This window comes from Anabrus simplex, chromosome 5 (genome assembly GCF_040414725.1).
Source record: "Anabrus simplex isolate iqAnaSimp1 chromosome 5, ASM4041472v1, whole genome shotgun sequence".
NCBI lineage: Eukaryota > Metazoa > Arthropoda > Insecta > Orthoptera > Tettigoniidae > Anabrus > Anabrus simplex.
Window position 1 is genome coordinate 10,675,554 of NC_090269.1, and position 26,236 is coordinate 10,701,789.

The 26,236-nt window shown below is 39.9% G+C and overlaps 1 protein-coding gene across 2 annotated transcripts in view; it reads left to right on the forward strand.

Moving 5' to 3' along the window:
• lig (lingerer) overlaps nt 1-26,236 on the forward strand; it is a 612,955-nt gene that overhangs the window by 37,500 nt on the left and 549,219 nt on the right. For both annotated transcript variants that reach the window (XM_067146761.2, XM_067146762.2), the window contains exon 3: nt 20,253-20,333. In XM_067146761.2, coding sequence (XP_067002862.1) covers nt 20,253-20,333 — 81 coding nt within the window. The remainder of the gene's footprint in view (nt 1-20,252; nt 20,334-26,236) is intronic.

The following is a 26,236-nucleotide window of genomic DNA, read 5'->3' on the forward strand; positions in this document are numbered from 1 at the left end:
TACATAACACAAGTTATTCTTACTGCTGCTGAGGAGTCCATTCCCTCCTTCTCAGGGACTCCTCGCCGTCAAACTCGTTCCTTGGTGGAACGTAGAAATCGCAGCAGCTATCAAAGAATGCCGTCGCGCTCATAAGCATTGTCGTTGGCAGCCTACTGTGGCCAACTTGGTAACATTTAAAAAAACTCTGCGCTAAGGCGCGAGTTCTTATTTGCCAAAGTAAGAAAGCTTCGTGAGGGAGATATGTCCTCTATGATGTCACATACTCCATCATCTAAAGTGTGGACTAAACTTCGACGTATCTCGGGTATCCAAGGATACCGGGAATTTCCATTGCAGGCAGTATGGTCACTGAACCACTCTCCATTGCTAACCATCTTGCAAGTCATTTCGCGAATGTGTCTGGCTCCGGGAATTACCATCATGATTTCCTCGCTCTGAAGCGAGAGGCAGAACGTCATCACCTTAGCTTTTCCACTCAAGCTTCGGAGGACTATAACGTGACCTTTATGGAGTGGGAACTCCGCAGCACCTTGGTGCTTTGCAAGGACACATCTCCTGGGCCAGACAATGTCCATAACCAGATGTTGAAACACCTTAGTGAGGATAGTCTATTCTATCTCCTTCGAGTGTTCAATCGAATCTGGATAGAGGGTGAGTTTCCGTCTCAGTTATTCCTGTCCTCAAGCCTGACAAAAATCCTAAGTATGCAAGAAGCTATAGACCTTTTTTTTTTCTCTCACTAACTGTGTAAGCTATTTGAGAGGATGGAAAATTGCCGACTTGTGTGGTGTCTGGGGAAACAGGGACTTTTGTCCGAGTACCAACGTGGTTTCAAGCCACTCGCACAACCACTGACCACCTGGTACACCTGGAGAATTCTATCCAGGATGCATTTCTCCACAAACAGCATTTGGTGGCTGTTTTCTTTGACTTAGAAAGAAGAGGCCTATGACACCACACGTCGATATGGTATCCATTCAGGCCTGCATCAATGGAGATTCGGAGGTAACTTGCCGGTATTTATTGCAAGTTTTTTGTCCCTCCGTCTATTTCGTGTCCGAGTTGGGAGGGCATGTTCACAATACCGCGTTCAAGAAAATTGAGTCCCACAGGGATCGGTTCTTAGTGTCACTCTGTTTGCGATTGCCATAAACGGTATTACATGTAACTAATCTCATTATTAGACCCGTATTGAACTATAAACGGTATTGTCGCTGCTGCTGGTTCAGCAGTAATACCGTCGCTATATGTGAACAATTTTGCTCTACATTATAGCTCGCTTAATTTGGCAGTCGCAGAGCGACAATTACAGCAAGCTATTAAGAGAGTGGAATGGTGGACATTGGAACAGGCTTTTGGTTTTCGAGCGAGATGACCACTGTTGTCCAGTTTTGCTGGAAGCGAACTCTTCATGCTGGTCCTCAGCTTTTCTTAGGGAATGTTGCTCTTCCTGTAGTTGACACCAATTTCGTGGGCTCCTTTTCGATAACAAATTATCGTGGGAGTCACATGTACAGCAGTCAAGATTACAATGCCCCAAGAAGTTCAATATCATGAAGTTTCTTAGCAGCACTAATTGGGGTGCAGACCGCACGGTGCTGGTACGATTTTATAGGGCACATATATTATCCAGGTTAGACTAAGGCAGTGCAGCATATGGATCAGCAAGGCAAAGCGTCCTTGTGCACCTGAATAGCATCCACCACAGTGGGGTTAGGTTGGCGACGGAAGCTTTTCGTACAAGCCCCATTGCTGGCCTGCTCGCTGAATCTGGTGTGCCATCTTTACGCCTGAGGCACCAGCAAATGCTTCTGTCCTATGCTGCAAATTGGGGACGGATGCCACTTCACCCAAGCTATCCTTGCGTATTTCACAACGGAAACCGTCCGCTGTACGATGCTCATCCTCGAGCAACGCAGCTGGTTGGAATACGCTTTGAAGCAGTCACAGATGTTTGATTTACCTTCGGTTCCCTGCCTTGTTAGGCACCCAAGTGGGGTACCTCTGTGGATAATACGATGACCTGAAATAATCCTGGGTCTGCACAATGGCCTGAAGGAAAACACGGACCCTTCTGTTTATCAGAGGCTCTTTCTTTCTGTTGTTGGTCAGTATCCGGGTTCAGTCGTCGTTTACATGGATGGTTCAAGGACAGAAACGAAGGTGGGCTGTGCGTTCGTTGTCGACAATGATAGGCTTCTTTTTGCTCTCCCAGAAACCTGTAGTGTGTACACAGCAGACCTCTATGCTATCTGAAGCTGTACATTACGCACTGTCTGATGAGTGCCGACACCTTCTTCTGTGTACTGACTCCTTGAGCTTGCTACAGTCTGTTGATACCTGTTCCACTCAGCACCTTCTGGTGCAGCGGATCCAGGACCTGCTGGCTGGGTGTTCGGATGCCGGCACCAGAATCACGTTCATGTGGCTCCCAGACCACATGGGCGTAGAGGGAAACGAGTTAGCAGGTCAGGCTCCCAAGGGGGCCCCCGTTGCCTTACAAGGTTCCAGCAAGTGATTTTTGCACTCAGCTGAGACATCTGGTTATGTCCCATTGGGAGATGGAGTGGTAGGACACTCCACTTCCAAATAAGCTGAGTGCGATAAAAGGAACAACGAAGGTATGGAGGCCTTCCCTTTGGGCTTCTCGGGGGGAAGCAGTGGTATTATGTCGTCTTTGGATCGGCCACGGTATACTAACTCACTCCTATTTACTGAAGGGAGAACCCCCCTCCGGTGTGTACTTGCGGCAATTGTCTTACTGTGCTACACATCCTTACGGAGTGTATCGACCTGATCGATCTGCGCTAGAGGCGGAAAACTATCGATAGCGTTATCGATAGTTATCGATAGCAACCACTATCGTCATACATTGATAGTCAGTTGCCTATTATCGATAGTCAATGATAGTTTTTCCCTCATTGGCTTATTTTTCACGCTAACAGAAATTGTACCGCTGTTTGCAGTTAACTGGTGAGGAGTTTGTTTCCATTCATAGGTGTGCATATAAGTATCTCTGCATACCTGCAAATTCAGTGCCAGCAGATATTTAGCATTTTGGAAGGTGGGATTCCCCATTAGTTGAGTTGATGCCAATACGGGACAAAAGATATATATATATTTATATGTTGTCAGAGACTGTATGTAGGTGAGAGAAGATAAGGCACATTTTAGGTCAAAGACTTCATGAAAGCTACTGAAAACTCTCCTGCTATCTGTTGAGAATGCTGTAGAACATTTTTCCAAAGATACAACAATACCCGAGAAAATGTCGGGCGATCGCAAAATGAACACTGCAGCTGAACGAGAATTTCTTGGGCGGTCACGTTATGGGCAAGCGTGTGCAGCCCAAGAATGTCTCGACCGAGCTCGATAGCTGCAGTTGCTTAAGTGTGGCCAGTATCCAGTATTCGGGAGGTGGTAGGTTCGAACCCCACTGTCGACAGCCCTGAAAATGGTTTTCCGTGGTTTCCCATTTTCACACCAGGCAAATGCTGGGGCTGTATCTTAAGGCCACGGTCGCTTCTTTCCCACTCCTAGCCCTTTCCTGTCCCATCGTCGCCGATCTGTGTCGGTGCAACGTAAAACAACTAGCAAAAAAAAAGAATGTCTCGGACGTAACCCTGAAGAGATTATGACTGATTCCGATTTGAATTTCAGAAATTACATAGCATGTAATATTTGCTCTTCCTACTGATTTTTTCGTGGATTGTGTTCAATAAATGTTCTATTTTCGGGCATAATGATGATTCGTTCCACTTTTTTTGAACTATCGATTACTATCAATAGTAGAGCTCATAATATCAGAAAATATCGATGGCGATTATTAGCGATAGTTTGCCGCCTCTAATCTGCGCCGTGGGCTTACCTCCCGATTATAATCTCCCTCATCCTGAGAGATGACGAACAGTCAGCCGACCTCGTTATCCGTTTTTTTTGATGGATAGTGGTCTTTTTTATTGTGTGTAATGATGTCCTTTGTCTTAGTGTAGTTGTGTTAACTGCACTTTTATCCAGTTGACTTTATTTTAGTTCGTGTTTGCGTATTTTAATGTGTTATTTTAACTTTTAATTTGAATATTATATATACACATATATATCTGTACTTCCGGGCAATGCCTTATTCCTTTGTCATCTGTATTATTTTATTAGAAAATAAGGCATTATGAATTGGATCCACTGATTGTTTTAATCTCATAATCATTCATCACCATTTTTTTAAACTCCACTCAGGGCGATATATTTTGAAATTTTGATTATCTTATCATGTCCATTCCATTGGGGGCCGATGACCTTTGATGTTAGGCCCCTTTAAACAACAAGCATCATCATCATCATAATCATAAATATTTATATGAGTTCAATTAATGTAAGAAACTGTACATAATTCATACTTACCTGTATGTATAATTTGTAATCCATAATTGTGAAACACACTGCAACTTCCAGAATGGTAATAGGTGGATGAGAATGATTGAGAATATTCTGTACACTATTTCTATGTATTGGGCACTCTAGAGACAATCTTGATGGTGACAGGGGAGTTATTGGTCAGGGAGTTGTTGTTAAGTAGGAATTTCACTGGTGAACATGTGTTGTGGTTAAGTGACATGCCGGAGTAGGCAATCGGTAGGCAACTGTTTCAGCTGTGTTTCAAGGTTGTAATCTCTATATTGAAGTGTCAGGCAGTTGTTTTTAAAATGGCGGCTTTGTGACTGAGTTATTTGTGACAGCAGTGATTAAGGTTGTGTGTGTTTAATTTGTAAATAGATGTGAATAAAATAAGTGTACCAACTGACAGCATCTCGTGTGCATCTTTGTGGATGTGTTAACTGGCGATCATGACAGGGCTATTAGAATCCATTGGAATTGAAAATGAAGAACGACCAGAGGACTGCAGTGATGTTTAAACAGTTAAGTTCCTTGGCTACGAACATTGAGGCCGAGTTAGGAAAACTCAAGGAGAACATCAAGACCCAGTTTGGAAAACTCGTGGAGAACATCGAGGCCCAGTTTGGAAAACGCAAGGGGGACATCGAGCCCCAGTTTGGAAAACTCTAGGAGAAAGTCGGGGCCCAGTTCAAGTCCGGATTGACGTCGGAAGAGGGAGCCGAATACCCGATCACTGGACTTCGTGGGCAGGAGATGGAAGTACGACGCAGCCCGCATTCATGTTCGACCTGCCAGGAAGCTGTGGGAGAGTTCAGCTGGTGTGGCAGTGTCCACCAGCCGAGAGCAAACCACAGAGTCCAGCTGCAGGGGAAGACTTAGCGCACCGATAGAACGCTGAAGGGATTCAACGCCGAGATTGAACAACCAGATGGTGCGATGGTGAATGGGCCATACCAGTATGACACCAAGAGCAAGGTGCTCGACAGCTGCAGTAAGCTCCACGGCTCTGTGAACTGTCCAGGGAGGATGTTCAGCGTGGAGCAGAACTATGGGGACGTCCAGACAATGTCCCAGGAATTGGAGGCAGCGATGGCTATGACACAGCCAGTGGGACCCTCTCTAAGAGACGGAGAACTAATGGCATCCGAACCAACAACCAACAAACGAGGGTGCCACCTGACAGGACGCAAAGGTGCAAACGAGGGGAAAGCAAGCGGAGCTTTGAATGCCATGCGAGGATCTGTAGAACACCATCACCAGGAGCAAACACACCATTGACCGGACCCAGCGGACCCACCATGGGAACGTGATGGTCCCCGATCGAACTGCCAGGCTGTGAACTGTGGACTTCAACAACGCCAACAGGAGGGCTGTGTGACAGGTAGTCTGGGTGTAGTAAACAGTGAGGACCAAGAGAGTGTGACAGTGTGTGAAAATGGTTTCAAGTTATAGGCACCGTGCGTGTCGCTCTAGTGGACGGGCGGAGTACAACACGTGAGGTAGACTCCAGGCTCGCAGTAGCTGTTCTGTTATGACTGAGCATGTAGTTACTGCGATGATAATGGCAGAGAAAAGGGGATCAAGTAAACGCTTTTTTTTTTTTTTTTTTTTTGCTTTAAGTCGCACCGACACAGATAGGTCTTACGGCGACGATGGGACAGGGAAGGGCTAGGAGTGGGAAGGAAGTGGCCATGGACTTAATTAAGGTACAGCCCCAGCATTTGCCTGGTGTGAAAATGGGAAACCACGGAAAACCATCTTCAGGGCTGCCGACAGTGGGGTTCGAACCTACTATCTCCCGAATACTGGCCGCACGTAAGCAACTGCAGCCATCGAGCTCGGTAAACGCAATTGTTGTGTTATCGGATGTTCCAATACTTATGCAAATACGGGAAGTGAAGTATAATTTTATTGTTTTCCAAAACATGCGATAGAAGTAGACCGAAGAAGGCGATGGATACAAGCATTTAACCGAACAAAGTAAGTAGGCTTACACATACGTACTGCACATGTTTGCAATCAGTTCAAATGATCCGATTTAATTTATTTTGGTTTAAATTTGTAATACTGATGGATCACTTTGGCAACATACAACTTGCTCAAGAATATGTAGTGCACATTTCATCGGAAACAGAAGATCTGGACACCCACTAAGTCCAGCCTATGTTCCGACAATATTTCTGGATGAATACAAGAAAAGGAATGTCGCCGGGACCCAGCTTACAGCGCTTTCACAGACAACTGAAGCGATTAAAAAAGGAAGAATCAGACGGAAAATTTTCAAGTACAGTTTGCCCAAGTAACATAACCAAGGATGCATCCGTGGGAACAGATGCATCTGATTTTCATTGTTCAGACTTCATGTTTTCTAGTTCAATAAATGAAAACGACGTAAATACACAAGCATCTATTCCACTTAATTTCGGTCTGAAAGGGGACATTACGAAACATGATAAAATGTGTGGAACGGAAGATGATCATGCTGACATCAAGGGTCCAGGTTTCCAAGGCTACAGTTCCATAAGGAACAATACACAAATGCGTGATTTAACAGGTGTGAACTTCAACGTCTTTGCCTTGCTGCTTGCGTTATTACCAAACTATACCGTTTTGAAATTATGTAAAGAAAGCAGATTATTGATTTTCCTAGTGAAAATTAAAACCAGACTGTCCTATTGTGCTTTGAGAGTGCTATTCGGTGTTCACAGGACAACAATTTCTCGTACTTTTACGACCGTGTTTATGCAACTGGCACTGCGTACAAAACCTTTCATATTCTGGCCTAGTAAGGAAAGTGTTCAAGAAAAAATGCCTCCAGCATTTAAGAGAAATTACGGTAATTGTCGAGTCATTATTGACTGCACGGAATTTAGGGTTGAATAGCCTCCCCAAGTATATCAGAAAGTGTATTTCTATTCTCAATACAAGAGTCGCTACACTGCAAAAGTATTAATTGCAATGATATAGATGTTGATTCCCATAGGGAATCTGAAATATTTGTCCTGAATGAGTAAATTTATAATACCAATATAAATGGTCCGTTATTGGACATTATAAATTTTCCAGCTAACTCATTCTTGGTTGCCAGCGTTTCGCCCTCGTGTGCTAGGGTGGGCTCATCAGTTGGTACCTAGCACACCTACCAATACGCTGGCTAGTGCATACCGTGGAGGCCACTGCGTAGGCTAACTGGAGCCACCGGCAGTGCCAATGCACAAAGAGACTTTGTCTCATCACTAAAAACTGATGCCTGCTTGGCCATCAGATGATATAGATGTTGATTCCCATAGGGAATCTGAAATATTTGTCCTGAATGAGTAAATTTATAATACCAATATAAATGGTCCGTTATTGGACATTATAAATTTTCCAGCTAACTCATTCTTGGTTGCCAGCGTTTCGCCCTCGTGTGCTAGGGTGGGCTCATCAGTTGGTACCTAGCACACCTACCAATACGCTGGCTAGTGCATACCGTGGAGGCCACTGCGTAGGCTAACTGGAGCCACCGGCAGTGCCAATGCACAAAGAGACTTTGTCTCATCACTAAAAACTGATGCCTGCTTGGCCATCAGATGATATAGATGTTGATTCCCATAGGGAATCTGAAATATTTGTCCTGAATGAGTAAATTTATAATACCAATATAAATGGTCCGTTATTGGACATTATAAATTTTCCAGCGTATTGGTAGGTGTGCTAGGTACCAACTGATGAGCCCACCCTAGCACACGAGGGCGAAACGCTGGCAACCAAGAATGAGTTAGCTGGAAAATTTATAATGTCCAATAACGGACCATTTATATTGGTATTATTAATTGCAATCACGCCTAGTGGTATGGTTGCCTTTAAATCTAAATGTTACTGTGGAAGAGTAAATCTAAATGTTACGGTGGAAGAGCTAGCGACTCATTCATAACAACCGACAGTGGTTTATTAACTTTCCTTCAACCATGCGATGAGGTCATGGCTGATAAAGGATTTCCTGGCATCAGAAACTTATCCGGCCGCGGTGTCGTAATCGTGACACTACCGTTTTTACATGACGGGAGATTAACAGCTGAGGAAGTTGAGAGTACTTACAATATTGCGAGTGTTAGAATTCACGTAGAAAGGTGTATTCAAAGAATCAAAATATACAATATATTACAGAAATTGCCAACAGAGCTTTTTCTACACGTGGATGACATCGTGCATATGTGTTGCGTGTTAACGAATTTAAACCTCCAATAATTAAAGAATAGTTTGAGAATTGTTCTACCATGAGTTTGTTTTATATATCGTCGTTGCCAGGGAAAAACCTCCTATGTGCAAAATAAATTTTTCAGGAGAGACAAAAAACTATTTCATATAATAATACTTAACTTCATAATAATCGAAGTAATCTAGTTCCCTTCTGTACCTGTCTTTTTATAACCCTGTACTGTTTAACTGCAGTAATATCAATTATTTCACCAGATATTTAATTTTTGTTCATTACATTGACACATAGGAGGTTATGGTTTCCACGAAATTACACATAGGAGATTTTGCTTTAAGAATGAAGCTTTTATTATATTTAAGTTTTACTCAAACACATGAATCATTACAGTTTATTCAGCTGAATTTTATTACATCAATTGTTCCTAATTGTATTTTATTAAATGTATACTGTGCAAATTGATCACTGTCCTCTTCTGGGAACTTTTCACTTGTCCGGCTTTACAGAGAGATTATCATAGAAAGAGTGGGGGTTATGCTCAATTACCTGCTTCAGTTCCTGCAAATGAGTGAACTTAGATATTGTGATTGGCAATTGTGCAGTGTACAAACTGCGTGGTTCACCAATTGGAAAACTCATTCTCCTCCTTTGTGGAAGTTCTTCCCACTCTGCTGTGTGTTCCAATTTGTAATTTATTCTTCCATCAGGTAAGTACTGCAGTTGGCGGATATCTGTCACTACAGGGTCACCAGATTTTCTTCCAGGCCGTAATGATGGGAGGTTTGATTTATGCTCAAAATCCTTAACGAAACTGAAGTCGACACTTTTCACATTGTATGGTTTCGTGGGTTGCTATATAATCCATGGGCGAATTAATTGGTGGAGAGAAGTAGTGCTCTAGAGTTGCATGGACACTATCACATTCCATCATAGTGTGCCCCTTTTCCAGATACAGTTGTTCCACGGTGATGTTCTTAGATCTAGCGGCATTACTTAAGGCGCTGGCTAAAACCTTGTTCCTATTCTGATAATTACAGCCATCAGAAATTAAGGTAACCTTATTGGTTGGAGGTGGCAAATTTTCAATAAAATTAACTATGCATGATGTAAATTCATTTGCACTTACACCACCATTGCCCTCGTGCCATACATAAAGTGTAACAGCACCGTTTCTTAGATCATAAATTGTGAAATTGTGTACTTGAAGTTTCTGTCTGTAGTATGTCTTGGATGCTAGCAACGTAGGACACAAAAGAACACTTTGAAGATCCATTGTTACCACAACATGATAATCAGTACTGGCCTCCTTAGCTTTATTCTTCGCTTCCCGAGCCTCGTCTTTCCTTAGGAGGTGTTTTTGATATTCTTCTTCTTCTACTTGACCAACTTTATATGCACAGCAAATGTTGCACTGGTCTTTTTTAGGCAGATGAATATCAATTTTGTCTTCTTCCAACGTATCCATGAAAAGGGTTCTACAGCTCGGAGATTTGTTGTTTTCGTCACACCATTCCTTGTAGACTGAAAACATGTAATTTTGATCGAAAAGTTGGCTCAACGTATACCTTTTTCGTGGACTTTCGACAATAATGGCTGGGAACTTTCGGTAAAACTCCAAGCCACTCATGAATTGTCTTCTTGTCTTCAATTTTCTTTTTCTTCTTGATGGACATAGGTACATCCTGCTTTTCTTGGGCACGTTTCTTCAATGGACTGCTTCGGGCATCGGTGTCTGAATTATCTGCTCCCTTACCAGTAGAAGTTGAAATATGTTCGACGTCCTTTACATGTGTCCATCTCTTGTAACTGTCCTCACCAATTCCCAAAGTGTTTATGAAAAATGTTCGGCAAACACGCACACTTTCTCCGTCAGGTTTAGTTAAATGTATATCATGGCCTACGTTCTTTCTTTTGATGTTGCCTGCTGTTTCTTTGCGCCTCCTGAGAACATTCCTAGTGGTGACAAGCCCTCTGATGTATGCCTTCTTTTCAGCCCAGGATGGAATCTGCCAGAAATCTTTGAACAATTGACATCGGTGCTCCTCGTTGATTGTACCGCAAAGGAATGTCTTCTGTGTCTTCTTTATAAGTTCTTTATGTTTGCATCTGTTACCTAATTTTCTTGCCTGTTTTGTGATTACTTTAGCCTTTTGCTGTAAGCCTAAGTAAGGCTTGCCAAAGATTCTATTTGAACGGGATTTTTCCTTTGCTTTGTGGTTGAGTCTCTTCTCTGCGCTTACATTTCGTATATCAGGATTACCAACAGTCATTTCGGAATGATCCAGCGCCTCACTCACAGTTTTCGTACCTTCATTAGACATATCTTCGGTCTTCGGTGTCCTTCTATTTTTATGAGAGTTCAGTATATTTTGGAGATCATCTTCTTCTACATTCCACTTAATGGAAGACATGTCATGTAGATCTTCTAAATCTGAAATAAATGATTTAATATTAGAACACAGTTTTTATCCTTCGTGTGGCTCCATTTGTCAACGTCACAGATTTTACACTAATTGCTTTGTACTCGTATTAGTCACAATTTTATGTTTAAGTAGAAGGCTTGTAAAACTTCAAACATACCTATTATAGGGCAGGCGATTTCCATTCTCTCCACATTTCTTGCTGTGTTGGTAGAGTCATTATCAGACATCGCCGCTATGGATGCAGTAAGTTCTTCTAGATGAAAGGGAAATGAGGATTATTTTCTAGATAAATTTTAGAGGCCACATGACTATTTGTTTACCAATAATGCAACATTCATATTGAACATAGTTTCTATGATATCCATGTGTTTCAAGTTGGTATTGTAATTCATACGTACCTGCTGCAGAACTTGTAACATCCATCACGTCGTCCAGTATTTCTTCCATGGTAGGGGTGTCGTCATTTCCATAGTGATTTGTCTCTGTTGTGGGTTTTACAAATGCACCTGCGGTATATTAAAGGAAATAAAACTATCATACTACTGTCATCTTACAATCCATAGTAGTTGTTATTTAAATGTGCATAGAGTTGAGATAGCCCTTGTGTTTTTGGTATTTTAAGATTTGCAATGCATCAGGCTTTCATCACTGTTTATTAATTGACTTACCTTTGTCTGACTGATAATCTTTTGTAGATATCGCCAATGCCAGTTGTAGAATCTTCTTTTCATGGCTGAACATTTCTCTTCACAATAAAGTTCCTGCAGCAATAATAGTAGAAGCGGCAGAAAAAGATCTGACGTCTACTTGTTCAATCTGGCGCCATACAGAGTAAACAATCCCTATAGAGTTGTCATTGTCGAGCAGAAGGCGGAAAAGTATAACACTAACGTGTTCGACTCGACACATAGGAGATATTTCCCGGTAGCATGAACAGTGTGGACCAAGGTATAATACTCCTATGTGTCCTTCAAGCACATAGGAGATTTTCCCCAGCAACAAAAATGCTAAGCCACATAGGAGGTGCAATATTTTGTGGAATTTAACCCATTTAATATTTTCTAACACATTGTAGGTTTTGCCACTTCGTAGTGGCAGCCATTCTGAATCTCTTGGTGCTAAAATCTCATTTTCACAAATTCTGACACATAGGAGGTTTATTCCCGGCAACGACGATATTCTTTGTTTACATTTCGATCTGTTCAACGTTCAATAAGCAAGAATTGACAAATAAATAATTATTATTAGGAATACCGATAATTGTTGGCAAGTAATTTTTGTTTAATATTTGCTTTACGTCGCACCGACACAGATAGGTCTTATGGCGACGATGGGACAGGAAGGGCCTAGGAAGGAAGTGGCCGTGGCCTTAAGTAAGGTACAGACCCAGCATTTGGCTGGTGTGAAAATGGGAAACCACGGAAAACCATCTTCAGGGCTGCCGACGGTGGGATTCGAACCCACTATCTCCTGGATGCGAGCTCACAGCTGCACGCCCCTAACCGCACGGCCAACTCGCTCGGTCAAGTAATTATTGAAATAGAACTTTGTCATTTTCGTGGGACATTGCTCGACATACTTATGGTCCTGATAAATAGGTATTGTCAACTGCTGTGCTTTGCTATTTTCCCAAGCCAGTTACGTACATGAGTATTTGTATTTATGTGTAATGCGAATGATTTGTCTTTAACTGTGTGTTATTTTGCTTGTCAAAGTAAAGATAACGTATTCGCACATTTCCTGACTTATCTACTATTGGTTTGTCTTTACTACAGGAAGATGGACACTTAACTTCTAACACTCTATCAGCTACATTTCCTTTGAGAACTATGCTATCTGGAGAGCCACAAATCCGAGGTTGTTTCTTGTGTATTATTAACCCACATCGAATAACATGAACACCAAATAAACTTCCATAGCATTCTATTGCTTCACTTTCCATTTCACTTCCGTAAGAAAGATTGTTCTGTTCAAAGCAGTTCCCCCAGTTACAAATGCGAGAGCTAAAGTATCAAAGTTATGTCACCTAGTTTTGATCCGATGTGCTTTCGTCTAGCAGATAGTCTTACCTTTCTTTCTTGAAACCATCAAGGGATTCCTGATTGAGATAGTGTCCAGGGAGATTTTAATTATATGATCTGTATCAACGTGCACTTTGCTGGTAAAAAAGAAAAAAAAAGAAAAGAAATCATTCACAGTGCGAAAGGTGTACTTGTCTGGCAAGCACACGTCGTTAGAGACTTGAAAATGTAATAGCTGTGTCTCAATTTCTTCATATTCTTCTCTCTCCACACCATTCACTACCCTGTCTATCAATGAGGTGACTACGGCCCTGCACTATTGCTTGATTTCAAAACTTGCTTCTGCTCGAAGCATTGTGTGAAGACAGCAAGGTATGTGTTTTAAAATATCCTCAGCTAATTCGAAGGGGGCAAGTGATATCTCTAAAGTCATTTTACCGAACAGTTCTTTTACGCGTTTGCCTTTTCTATATTTTTCTGTTGACATTGTTTACGGGCTCGGTTTTCCCCATTGTTGCGGACGGTGTGTTTTGGAGACAACACTTTCATTATTTGTATAATACACTACCGTAGTTACGTGTTTGCAAGTTCCTCTGGCGCCGGCAGGACAGGAATATTCGCTGGTAGAGAAATTACGATTCTGGCCAACCTGAACACAAAATAAAAATGCGTACAACTTAGGTAACAGGCATTAAGTAATCCTTACTAAATAAACTTTATAAACTGTTACCTAACTATACCTTGCCTACCTCAAGTTTCACGATGTAAGGCGGCAAACTGATAGACGTTTGTCGGGTGACTTTTCCTTCGATGTATCCGAAACCATTCTAAATTAACTCTTCTACGCTGTTCATGCGGCCACTGACAGCAAGGTTTCTTCCTTTATTGCATGATGATTCACTTAGATCCCCAAGCTTTAAACCTGCAACTTGTTCGAATGTCACACATGTTGTACTGAGACTCTTGCACTACGCCTCACCTCTTGTTTCAGAATGGGCCACTATGTAGCGCTAGTAGTAGCATTTTGATCTATCTGCACGGCGCCTATAGGGGGGATATTGACGCAAGTGTGATAAACAATTGAAAACAATATTCTCTCACCCATTTGAAATTAATGCAAGAACAAGCTCGAATTATTATTATTATTATTATTATTATTATTATTATTATTATTATTATTATTATCATCATTATTATTAGCATGGTTGGTGGATCAGCAGAGGTGAAAGGAGGTGCCAGGATGAATGGGTCTAACTACCAAATCAAAGTTAATTTAAAACTTTAACAAGGTTATATTTTCTGAGTTTTAACAATCAGTATCAACAAAATTCAACAGGATCCAAGAATTTTAACTCTCTTGGGCTACAAGCCTCTAGTTCTACAATTTCGAGCTCCTAGCTCAACGCCCAAATTAGTTCAAGGGCAGAAATCCCCTAATAACATGGAGCACTTGCTCTCACTTTACAATGTCAAGCCTCCCAGAGGCATTCAAACAACACTAGAAAAGAGCTGACACGCTCTCAGTTTTTCAAGCCTATTCAAGGCAATATCAGAAACTTACAATTACTGGCCATCAAGGCACATCTTCCAAAAATGAAACAGGGGTATCTCGTACCCAGCCTACAGGGCCTTCGTGTAGAAGAAATAACATATAAATAAATGGCCCGAAAACAAAATGAAAGGAGGCGAACTCTTGCACTCCTCTATGTAGCTTCTTAAAACCTAAAAGGCACTAGGCTGACGAAACAAGGGCTATTCCCAAACTATGGAGGTGACTCGTATAAGAATTATTTAAGACATTAAGGAAGAGAAGAAAATCAGTTACCAAAACGTAGTCACCTCAAACCAAAATGAAGGGGAGCTCGAGAGGGTGCATTACTTAATTTACGACAGGCAGGGGATACTGTGGCTGTTATCCTGCCGCCTCCACCAAAAGAGAGTAAACAAATATTTTGCTAGTCCATCTAAGAGATTTTTAAGAGATCATGTCATAAAAAAGTAAAAGGAACAAGGAGGGTTATAGTGTGCAAAAGGCTGCAAATAGTTGCCATTTTAACGCGATCACTTTCCGTAAAGAAACTTCTCACATTATTTTCACTTCTTTTATCCATTTTCATACATATCAAATTCACAACAACGAAAATATCAACTGAGCCTATTGAGCATGTGGATTAATAGTCGGTTGTAGTCAAGCATTAGCCTACTGCTAGGAACAAACCCAAACCAAGAACATATGCAACAGACCGATTCTAACATCCATTTGTATCAGCTGACTAATGAACTAATATTATTAGTGAAGATATTTTATTAGTCATGTGTAAATCTTTATGAAACAGAATTTGGTTAACTAATAATTATTTTTATGACTTCTAATATTGTTAGCTAATATTATTAGTTAGTTTTATGAAACAGGGCCCAGACTAAGAAAACACCACGTAACAAGTAAAGCACACTTAAACAGTTACTACAACAAGAATGGGGGAACATTTCATCTGGACTAACATTAAAACTGGTGTTCTCAGTGCCAGCAGGTTAAAAGAAATATACAGGAAAGGCAAACAAACTCGCTGCTGATCGAGTTGGTAATATCTGTTTCTTCATTGAGTTTTGAACTCTTCTGGGATACGGTATGAATACTTACGTCCAGACAAGTAGTGTCATGGAGTACGAATTTGTTGCTTTGTTATGTACTGTTATTTACTTCCAGTTTATTTTGTGCTTTTTAATGTACACTGCTGTACAAGGTATACGTTTGGGTTTGTAATTTTGACCTGTACTCAGTATTGGTCCAGCAATAAAGCATTTTGTTTTGGATGGGTTGGTGTATAAATACTTTTGTTCATTTCTGTATATAATTTTGTTACACAAAGTTGGATAAGCCGTTTCTCACGAAATGCTGTATTTTAAAGAATGAGAAATACCTGCTGCACATGGAATCAGTGTCTCGGATTTGAAGGTTAGCCCGGGCTTGCTTAATTTTATAAAGACAAATGGGCTTTCTCTTCGACGAAGAACAACATTATGCCATTATTTTCCGAAGTGGTGGACGCATTTTAGTGTGGAGATGCCCTAACACAGAGCTTGATGAGCAGAACCTCGTTACCACTGTGAAGCACGGTGGGGGTGGGTTTATGGTGTGGGGCTCAATGGCTGCTTCAGGTGTCGGGAGTTGGTATTTATCGAGGGGACTAGGGACAGATTTCAATATTTGAACATCCTGAATATTTGATCTCCCTTATTGGAACCGCAGGTCAGACGCCAATCAGTTTCCATATGCCACAAATGGAAATTCTAAGTTCCCATGGAGGGAATTAGATTCTTTTCCACCAATAGAGCATATCAAAAATCAGATCAAAAATTAGATGGATGGCTTTTCCGGCGTTTGCTCTATTAACCAGCGTTTCGTCTTAGGTCTGACACTAGACTCTTCAGAGTGGGATGTGTCAGACCCTACCCACTGACGCTGGGGTAAATGCAGGTGAACTTGCTAGGCGGGCATTAATTCCATTGTGGAGTTTTATCTCCTGTATGCAGTTATCAGACTGTGCTTCATAAATAAGCTTCTGATAAGTTCACCTGCATACACCCCAGCGTCAGTGGGTAGGGTCTGACACATCCAACTCTGAAGAGTCTAGTGTCAGACCTAAGACGAAACGCTGGTTAATAGAGCAAACGCCGGAAAAGCCATCCATCTAATTTTTGATCTGATATGCCACAAAGTCGAACTATGGATAAGAAAGGAACATTCAGTGTTATCGTGCGCACTACCGGAAGCAAAATACGATGATATACTGCAATGCTTGCTGTAACAGCTGATGGCAGAAAGCTTGCACCTTACATTATTCTAAAACAAAAAACAATGCCTAAAGCAAAATTTCCGCGAGTGATCCACATTCATTATTCAAGAAAAAGGATGGATGGACACGTCACTTTTACAAGACTGGATACTAACGGTATGATGTAATCTAGCAAGGTTCCTCCTTCGACGGCCGGCCCTTCTCATGTTGGCCTTTTTTGCTGGTATGTCATTGTTATGACATTACATGAATTGTACTTTTATTAGTTCATGTTTATTTCACTTCAGGTCGTATTGTCAGCTCGTAATGGGTAGAATAGTTTCCAGTATCGGTACTTCAAACCCTCATGTCTAACTTACCTAATGTACCGTATTTGACTTTTCAGAAAAAAATCTCATACCGGAATTTTATGCCAAATGACTATAACCGCAAATGAGTTGAAGCAGTTGTGTTTATATTTGATGTATCTTTTAAATGTAAATGAATCGTAAATAATTTGTAAATATCTGAATTCCTCGAATAATTTGTCGTCAGAAAAGTGCGTTAATTACGCAAGAATATACGGTATTATGCATTTTGTTGTGTGTGTCGGTGTGACATTCGTATGTGTCATAAATAAGAATGGTTAGGTACACTTCCTTGTAATCATTTTTATGTTTTCTTAGTTTGCATTTGCATTGTAACTGTATCCTGACCTTTTTTCACCTAGACCATGGTGGAATATATTTTGTGATGAAATCCAAGAATTAAAAAATCTTCCTATTTTTGGTTTCTAAAAGTTGGCAGGTATGAAATCAGATACACAAATAATTACTGTAGATGACTCTGCAAAAGATCACAGTCTTAATGTTAAAGCAAGAAATCACACACGTAGGCTTATTGCATAACTCACCCAATATAAGACAATTACACACTGATTTAAGGCCTATAAACACACATGCAACAAATAAATACTCTAGATGGCTTCACTACAGAAGTGAGCTGCCGGCGGTTCATAGAGTGAGGGATTACACGAAGCTTGTACCAGAGCAACACAGAAAAAGGAAAATGAAAGAAGGCGTTGAAGCGATGGCTGATCCTGTCATTGCGCTCTTCCTCCCTACAAAAGTATTTACAAAAGAGAAAATGTTACGTAGTTATTTTAATAACTTGCAGGCAAAAATGCCTCATCCATTTTATCTTTCATAATACATTACAAAGTACAGTATAATATTCCTAAATCACGAGGAATTATGGATGTCTCAGACGGGGTGTGTTCACTCCTTCTAGATCCTTAAGAGCAATACTGTTTTCTTAACGTGGAATGACTATAGCGGAGATGTTAGGTTCAGGTGGCATAATAGGCATAAGACATTTCAAAACTCTTTCTTGAATAACGACTGTTGTTAAAACTTAACAAGTATGGCATTCAAGGCAAACTGCTGGCATAGTTTCGATCATTCCTGGTAGGTCAGACGCAGAGCGTTGTGTTCAGTAGGGCCAGGTCACAACAAACCTTAGTCACCTCGGGCGTGATTCAAGGTGGTGTGATAGGACCGCTTCTGTACACGATATTTACGCTGGATCTGCCAGGTTGTGTATCGTCTTCTATGGCACAGTATGCTGATGACACCATCATTTACAGAGCCATACGCAATGAGAACGACGTAAATAAGCTACAGTCAGATCTGGATAATGTGGCTCTGTGGTGCCAATTAAATAGAACGACTATAAATGTACAGAAATGTAAATATATACGCTTAACGAGAGCAAGATCACAGTTACAACACCAAATTTCACTATGTGGTAAAAACTTGATGCCTTGCACCTCAATAAAATTGCTTGGCATTCACATTTGCAGCAATTTAAAATGGAACAAACATGTAGAGGAAATACGGTGCAAAGCATACAGACTCCTGGGATTCATCCGCAGATCTCTACTGGGAGCCAGGAAGAAAGCAGTTCAGACAGCCTATTTGTCATTAGTACGGCCAATACTGTTGTACGGGCTTCCTTCCTGAAACCCTACTACAGTGGAGAACATGACGAAACTAGAGAGAGTTCAAAGCCGAGCAGAACGACTAATTACTCAACACGGTCATTTAAATACAGCCAGGTCACTGCCCTCCATAACATCCCTCTGTAAACAAATAGATATTGCTTTCCTGAGAAAATCCCTCACAGGTAACATTCATATAAACCCTTTCAGCCACTTACAGCTGAACTATCGTTCCGCTCAGAGGTCGAGGTGTGTTCCTTTTCCCTCCATTTGCAAGAACATATCAAAGTGGCTTCTTTAATCGTTCTGCTCGGCTGTGGAATGAACTCCCACCACAGATGTAAGAACTACCTCCAGAGAAATTTTGTAAAGAGGTAAAAAGGATGTGTATATAACGAAACCTTCCGTACATAATATAATTTTTCTACTGTGTGAATTTTCAGTATGAGTGAGAGGACGGATGAAAGTTTGTGATCCCGAGTGAGTGAGACTGTACTGTATGTGGGTATGAGTGAGCCGGCCTAGCTAAAGTATATGTGGGGATGAGAGAGAGAGAGAGAGAGTGTGTGTGTGTGTGAGTGTGTGTGTGTGTGTGTGTGTGTGTGTGTGTCGAATTACTTGAATGTTGACCATGTCTTGTGAGTAGTATGTAAATATGCCTGTAAATACGGTAACTATATATAAGCACTCTATGTCGAATGTAATTGTATATTTGAATATTGTAATTTTAAGTGATGATGGGGGCACTTTCGTGTATGTGGGGCTATGCCCTTTCTCCATTCACCATCCATAAATTGTACCTACAATTGGTGGAAAATAAATAATAATAATAATAATATTGCTGCTGTGTATGTTTATTTTATACAGATTCTGTATTATTGTGTTTATGCTGTTGCTTCATTGTCCTTAACTTTTTACATTTAGAATATGTAACATTGTCCAAAGTAGCCTCCTCACTTTACGTTAGTTCTTGATTTCAGTTCTGCAAATTATAACATATTCTAATTTTGCTTTTCTTCTCATTTATACAGGAATACAGCTCTTCAAAATATTCTGTTCTGTTGACTCATGGTTTTTATACCCTTTCCTGATTGATGACTCTGTATTGTTTGAGCAGTTTCCTTATGCTCAATATTCTTTGGATACTGGTACATTTTTGTTCTGCATAACCTGGGTTTAGCAGGCTGCTGTATGTTTTGTGACATACTGGTTTTCATCCAACGTACTCTCAACCACTGATTGCACTCTCCCTTCCAAAATGCCAGTGAACACCTTGTGTGATATACTAATGAGTGAAATACCTCAATAGTTGTTGTAATCCTTCCTGTTCCCTTGCTCATAGATAGGTACATGTACTGCTTTAACTTTTTAACATACTTATTAAAATGGAATTTTCAAGTTATAAACTTTACTAATATTAATGTGTTTTTTCTTTTTCAGCCAACAGCAGAACAGATGAGAATTGCACAAATTATTGACACAAGATCAGAGGATCCAGATTTGAAGGATAAAATTCGGCAGGTAAGAGGGGCGAAAGAACAAACGTAACTTAACATTAAATGAACATACGGTGGTCATGCTTAATCTGTAATAAACAGCTCTCTGCCATTCCCTTCAGTCACAAAGAAGAAAGAAGTAAGTATAAATAACCACCTAATCGATACTTTATTAATGCCTCAGGCAAAATTGAATAAAATTAAAACTTACAGGACATGTTTCGACCACTTACATGTCCTGTAAGTTTTAATTTTATTCAATTTTGCCTGAGGCATTAATAAAGTATCGATTAGGTGGTTATTTATACTTACTTCTTGATTAAACATCGATACGGTCATGAAATGGACAACTTGTAATACAAAGAAGAAATGCGTGGTAAATTCTGAACTTGTTGAGTGATTTATATAGATACTAAAATATAAATGTTGATAGTGCATTGTCCCTCTTGCTACCGAACCTAGTATTTCTTTAATCTTTGTAACTCTAATGAAGATATTACGACTAAATTTCAAGTGCAATTGCCTTATTTTATATGACATTAAAACATCTGCTGGAAGGAGTAACCACTATTTGCATCCAGGCAGGATTGAACCCAGTGCACCATATTTTGGAAAGTCCTTGCCAGTATGTCCACTACCACTGTCTGAATTTATGTGGTGATAGGCACTTTCAAAGTGCCTATGTTTGTCCATTGTTTTGGTAATTCATATATCCTCATACAATATTATCAGGTAGTCATGCTGACGTGTGATGTGTTAGTTGTCCATATTCTACTGAAAATGTTTGGAGTGTTTCTCATCATTCAGTTGATTTGCATAAGTGTTGCAAGAATTCAATTTATGCAGCTGTTGTGACGGTTGTACCTTAGATCAAGGTCCTCCTAATGGTGGATTCCGATCTGAATTGTGACCCCAAATGCCTTTTTCTCCGGACCTGCATGCTTTTTATGATGTCAAGAGTAAGAAAGAAAGGGAAAGATTACAATTTAAAAAACAGTAATAATATGTTAGAAAGTAATGTACGACTTGTACGCCCCATGGCCGACAACAGTAACTGCTGATCAGATGGCAGTACCATGTTTTGAAGTTATGAGAGTGAACAGGTTTTCTGTTTGCTCCAGAAATAAGTTTTTCTATAGTCTACAGCCTCTTCCATCCCTCGATTAGTGGTTGCCTAGTTGTACTTCCTCTTAAAATAATAATCACCACCACCATCCTCACAGGATTTCAAAAATAATGTGTGGTTGTACATCATTGTAAGTTGTCACGTATTTCAGTGACTTTTTCATCGTTAGTAGTCAACAAGAGACATTAAGTGGATCTAAAAATCGTATCTTTATTCCAGTATGAGATAAATGAACTGCAGTTCTTCTTAGTTTTGCTTGAACATGTAGACAGAGCGGACGTGTTTAATATGCAATTTTATGGTTGCTTTGATTAAGGGGACCAAGTACTCCCTATATGAGCAATGCTAAATTTGCTGAACTTGGGAGTGCTCATCTTCCAAACTACTGCAGATAGAGCAGTGAAATTTGGTATGGTTATACCAACAGCCTTTACCTCTGTGTTAAATGCATTTTAACAAAAAACAGGTCGACTGTGTTTTTATTGTTTACTTTTTTCTGATAAGCAAAAAAACATCTTTTTCACACATTTTAAATGTAGAAAGTTTCCATTGTTAAATAATGAATTTGTGTTTAACATGGAGGGCAGTGTTGGCTTTAAAGGTGTTACAAATTGCATACTGGTATCTTTAGTAGTTTCCAAGATGAACACCCCACAACCAAAAAAAAAAATATTGTTCAGAGAAAATCAGCTTCAAAGTTTAGGTAGTAGAGAAAACACACTTCTTGTGGTTTAAAACTTCTCAGCTCCATACTCAGAATCATCCATGTCTTCACTCTTCCCCTTGGATCTTCTTCCTCTTCTTTCCTGCTTCCTTTGTCATCTGTTCTGCTTGTCTATCAGCATATTTCCTGCGCAGGTTGTCCATTATCTGAAGCTGTCTGATTGTGTTAAGATCTGGTTCAATCCCAAGATGGTTAAGTACTTGTGCTCTCCCAATGTTTTGTATGTTAAAGTAGAGAGCACTTTCCACTGCCCCAATTTTTAGGGTATTATACCCAGCAAACACATTCTGAGGTATTTTAGTCCATATCACATTGTTAAATGACTCATTCGGGTTCTGGGTTTGACCATGCAAACATATTCTTAGGTCTGGATGAGCCTAGTCCCGATATACAGGTTTTTTTACATCTAAAATAGCCTCAGGCAGACCATGATGTTTGTAGGTTGGCCCTTTTAGCAGAATTATACTTGCACCCTGAATCTGTAGGGCACAGTCCATGTTGAGGCTGATGTCTGTTGAGAGCTTATGTAAATATGTGCACCATACTGCTTTCTTCATGTTTTCTAAATAATGCACATTTCCTCTTATGGGTTTACTATAATAACCCTGCAACTTGTCAATTTTGCTACCAGATAATTATTTAATCCTCCAATAGCCTTGCCATCTGCTAATTTTTTGTCCTTCATTATTACAAAATTCACACTGTACAAATTGTCTCAGGGCTTCTAACAGCATTTCATTATCTACAAACTGAACACCTGTTGTCACTTTATTTACATCTACACTATCATAAAATTCACTGTAAAGAGTTCTTGAAGATGATAGTTTACTGCTTGATGCACTTGAAGCTGTAGCTGTACAATCATTTGGACATGAGCCAAACATTTTTACAACCTCACTTTCAACATGATTTACTTACTAATTTTTTCACTTCCACTGTATGTACCAATACATTTATTAAATAATTAAAGATGTTTTCTTGTTCTTATGCTGGTTTCCATGTTTCTTTCTTTGACCGAATTTCTTTACATTTTTCAAACCGGGTAACTTGTAATTTAGATCAAAACAAACAACTTCCTGTGCTCTGGAGAAAAACAACCCAACTCCCTGTGTAAAAACAAAACACAGAACTTTGATGACAGTATGGCCAACTTCAGCTACATAAACTCTTCTTTTAAACAAGGGTACATTCATAAATCTGGCACAAAAACTCGTGGAGTAGTAACTTATGAAAGGAGCGAAGGATCTTCATGTTAAAGGAGGCGTAGCCAAATTGAAGTATGCAAGCATGCACTAAATATTAAAAATGAAGCATTTCCTATAGGGTTTAAGAGTTTAAACTCTGGAATTACACTTATTACACATCAGTCGACGGGAAATTGAAACAAAAAATCGTCCAGGTTATCCGGTGGAAGGGTACTTGGTCCCATTAAAGGAGAACACAATGCAAAAAACACATATTTTGTTATTAATTGCAAAATACGTAATATGGGAATTTAATAACAATGCCGTTAATCCAGTGCGTCTAAGTCCAGCTATTCTCAAGTTACATGTGGAAGTAGCAACTGCTCGTGTAATCACTGCGCTGTCAAGTCTACCTGGCAGCCTTGACACTGTGCATAACTCGGGCAGTCTTTTCCTGCACTCCATCTGGTACAGCCATGTTCTTCTGTTGCCATTGTTCATGGGTGGCTTATAATGGACGTAAATTCTTCCGTATCAGTTTGAGTGAGGTCAAACGGTGGTTGCTGATATCCATTCAGGCTGAGCCGGCACATCAGTTTGCTGTAAATTTAATGAGTGTACCGTAATGGATACAAATGAAGAGAGTGTATGATGATGTGAATTTGACAATATAAAATCAGTGGAATTGGAGGAATTTACGTGTTTAACAGCAAATTCTTTGTTTACAAGGTTTATTGTAGGCCATGAAGTGTTGATAATGAGAAGACGTGGCGTGAGCATAAAAACAATGAACAGGGCAAAGAAACTTTTACTGAGAGCTTTAAATCCATCAAATAGAACTTAGTGTTTTGTTTTTTACAAACAGTTCACTTCCTATGTAAATTCATGGACTGCGATTGGTAAAAAGAACAGAGTTGTTGTACCATCATGTGTTGTCAACATCGTGAGGAACACATTTTCAGAATCTGATGGCTCTTAAGTGGGCTTCAGGCTGTAAATCAAAACATAGAATTATGTAAGAGTTTCCTAAGTTTGTTTAATGTATTAGATAATGTGTTATTTCGTATGCAGTACAGTACCTCATTTAACCTAGCAAGTGGCTGTGCGGTTTGGGTCACCTATCTATCAGCTTGTATTCGGGATATAGTAAGTTTGGACCCCACTGTCAGCAGCCCTGAAGATGGCTTTCTGTTGTTTCACATTTTAACATCAGGCAAATGCTGGGGCTGTACATTAATTAATGCCACGGTCACTTTCTTCCCACCCTTAGCGTTTTCCTATTGCATCGTCCCCGTAAAACATGTCTGTGTTGGTGCAACATAAAGCAGATTTATTATTATTTAATTATTATTTATTATTGTAAGTGAAACAGTGAGAGGTGCTTCTTGATCAGGTCTAGTTAATTTTTAAGAGGTATATTTTGTTCATTATTACCTTCTTCTATCCATCGTTTGACACTTTATATTTGTTTTATCACCCCGGCTCCTCTTGATTTTGAATACTGAGTTTGTTACCGGGTTTCAGTTTATTGATGTTCCAATTATAATTCAGTGCAGCAATAGTTGGCCTGAGTTTTAAGCCACAGTATGAGAAATTATATCTTTTAGGAGCATATTGCAAACTAAGATTGCGATAACTTTCTAGGTTTCTGGTGTGAACATTGTGTTTTAGGCTATATGTTCCACATCTTTTAACAAAGTTTTATCTGAAATGCTTTTGTCCAAGGCATCATATGCTCTTGAATTTCCTTTAATCCATATTTTCTTTCTTTCTTTCTTTCTTTCTTTCCTTCCCCTCTGTTAATGTAGCTTGCTCACAGGATTGTCATTCACAGTTTTCTAACTCCTTATGCTCATTTTTCACATGTTGCAAATTTGATGTAATTTGGGTCAATTAACATAACTGTTTCAGTTACATGTTTGTACTGCCCATGTAAATGATTACTTATACTGGCCTTCCTTGCCTGAACTTCTGGATATTTTTTATCCAGAGTTTTCCTCTTTTTTATTAGACTATTTAGCTTACTTTTTGCGATAAGACCTAACTGTGTCTGTGCGACGTAAAGCCAAACGTAAAAGAAAAAGGGCTATTTGGTATGTGCCTAACATCAAAATCATGTTCAATATCACAGTACTGCGTTCTCAGTAAATACCTCTTACTCCTTTGTGTCTGCTTGAAAGAAGGAGTTTTATATTACAATTTTCTGCCTGTACCGTCTTTTTCACTGTGGATTCACACTCAGCCTTTCATGATCACCTTTCACCATCACTCTCTGAACTGGTTCCAAATGAGCTATTGTATATAGCCATTATTTACATCTGTGAGAGAATACACTAAATATTTAGCTGTAAAGTCTGGGGAGAATCGTACTGGCCATCTCTGGCTAAAAAATTGGTTTGTCACTGCTTTTCAAACAATCAATAACCTTAGTCCTTTCTTGATCCCAAGCATCCTCTGCTATCGGACCAGTTTCTCTGTGCAATTCTATCATACACAATTCCTGACGTCATATGTAAGAAGTTAGGAGTTCATAATGATAAGCTACCAAACTTGCAGACAACAGTAATGCTGATGCTATTAGGCCATTTCCTTCCATTGGTTAAGAATACCAACCCACTTCATCACCACAATCGCAAAGTGATTTTACGCACTGTTACATATCGTACTTGTGTTTACTCTTCGATTTTTTTGTTGGATCTTTGTATATTTCAATGTTGGTAAGACGTCATGCTTTAACCTCTGCACACACTAGTTCTTCCGTTTCTGGTAGAATGGCATTTTGGCATGGACACAGACACTTGGGCATTCATTATACAAAACATGCCATCTATATTTTTGGCATCACTATCAGAATAAGTCTGAACTTCTCTGTAAATGATGAAATCTTCAATATG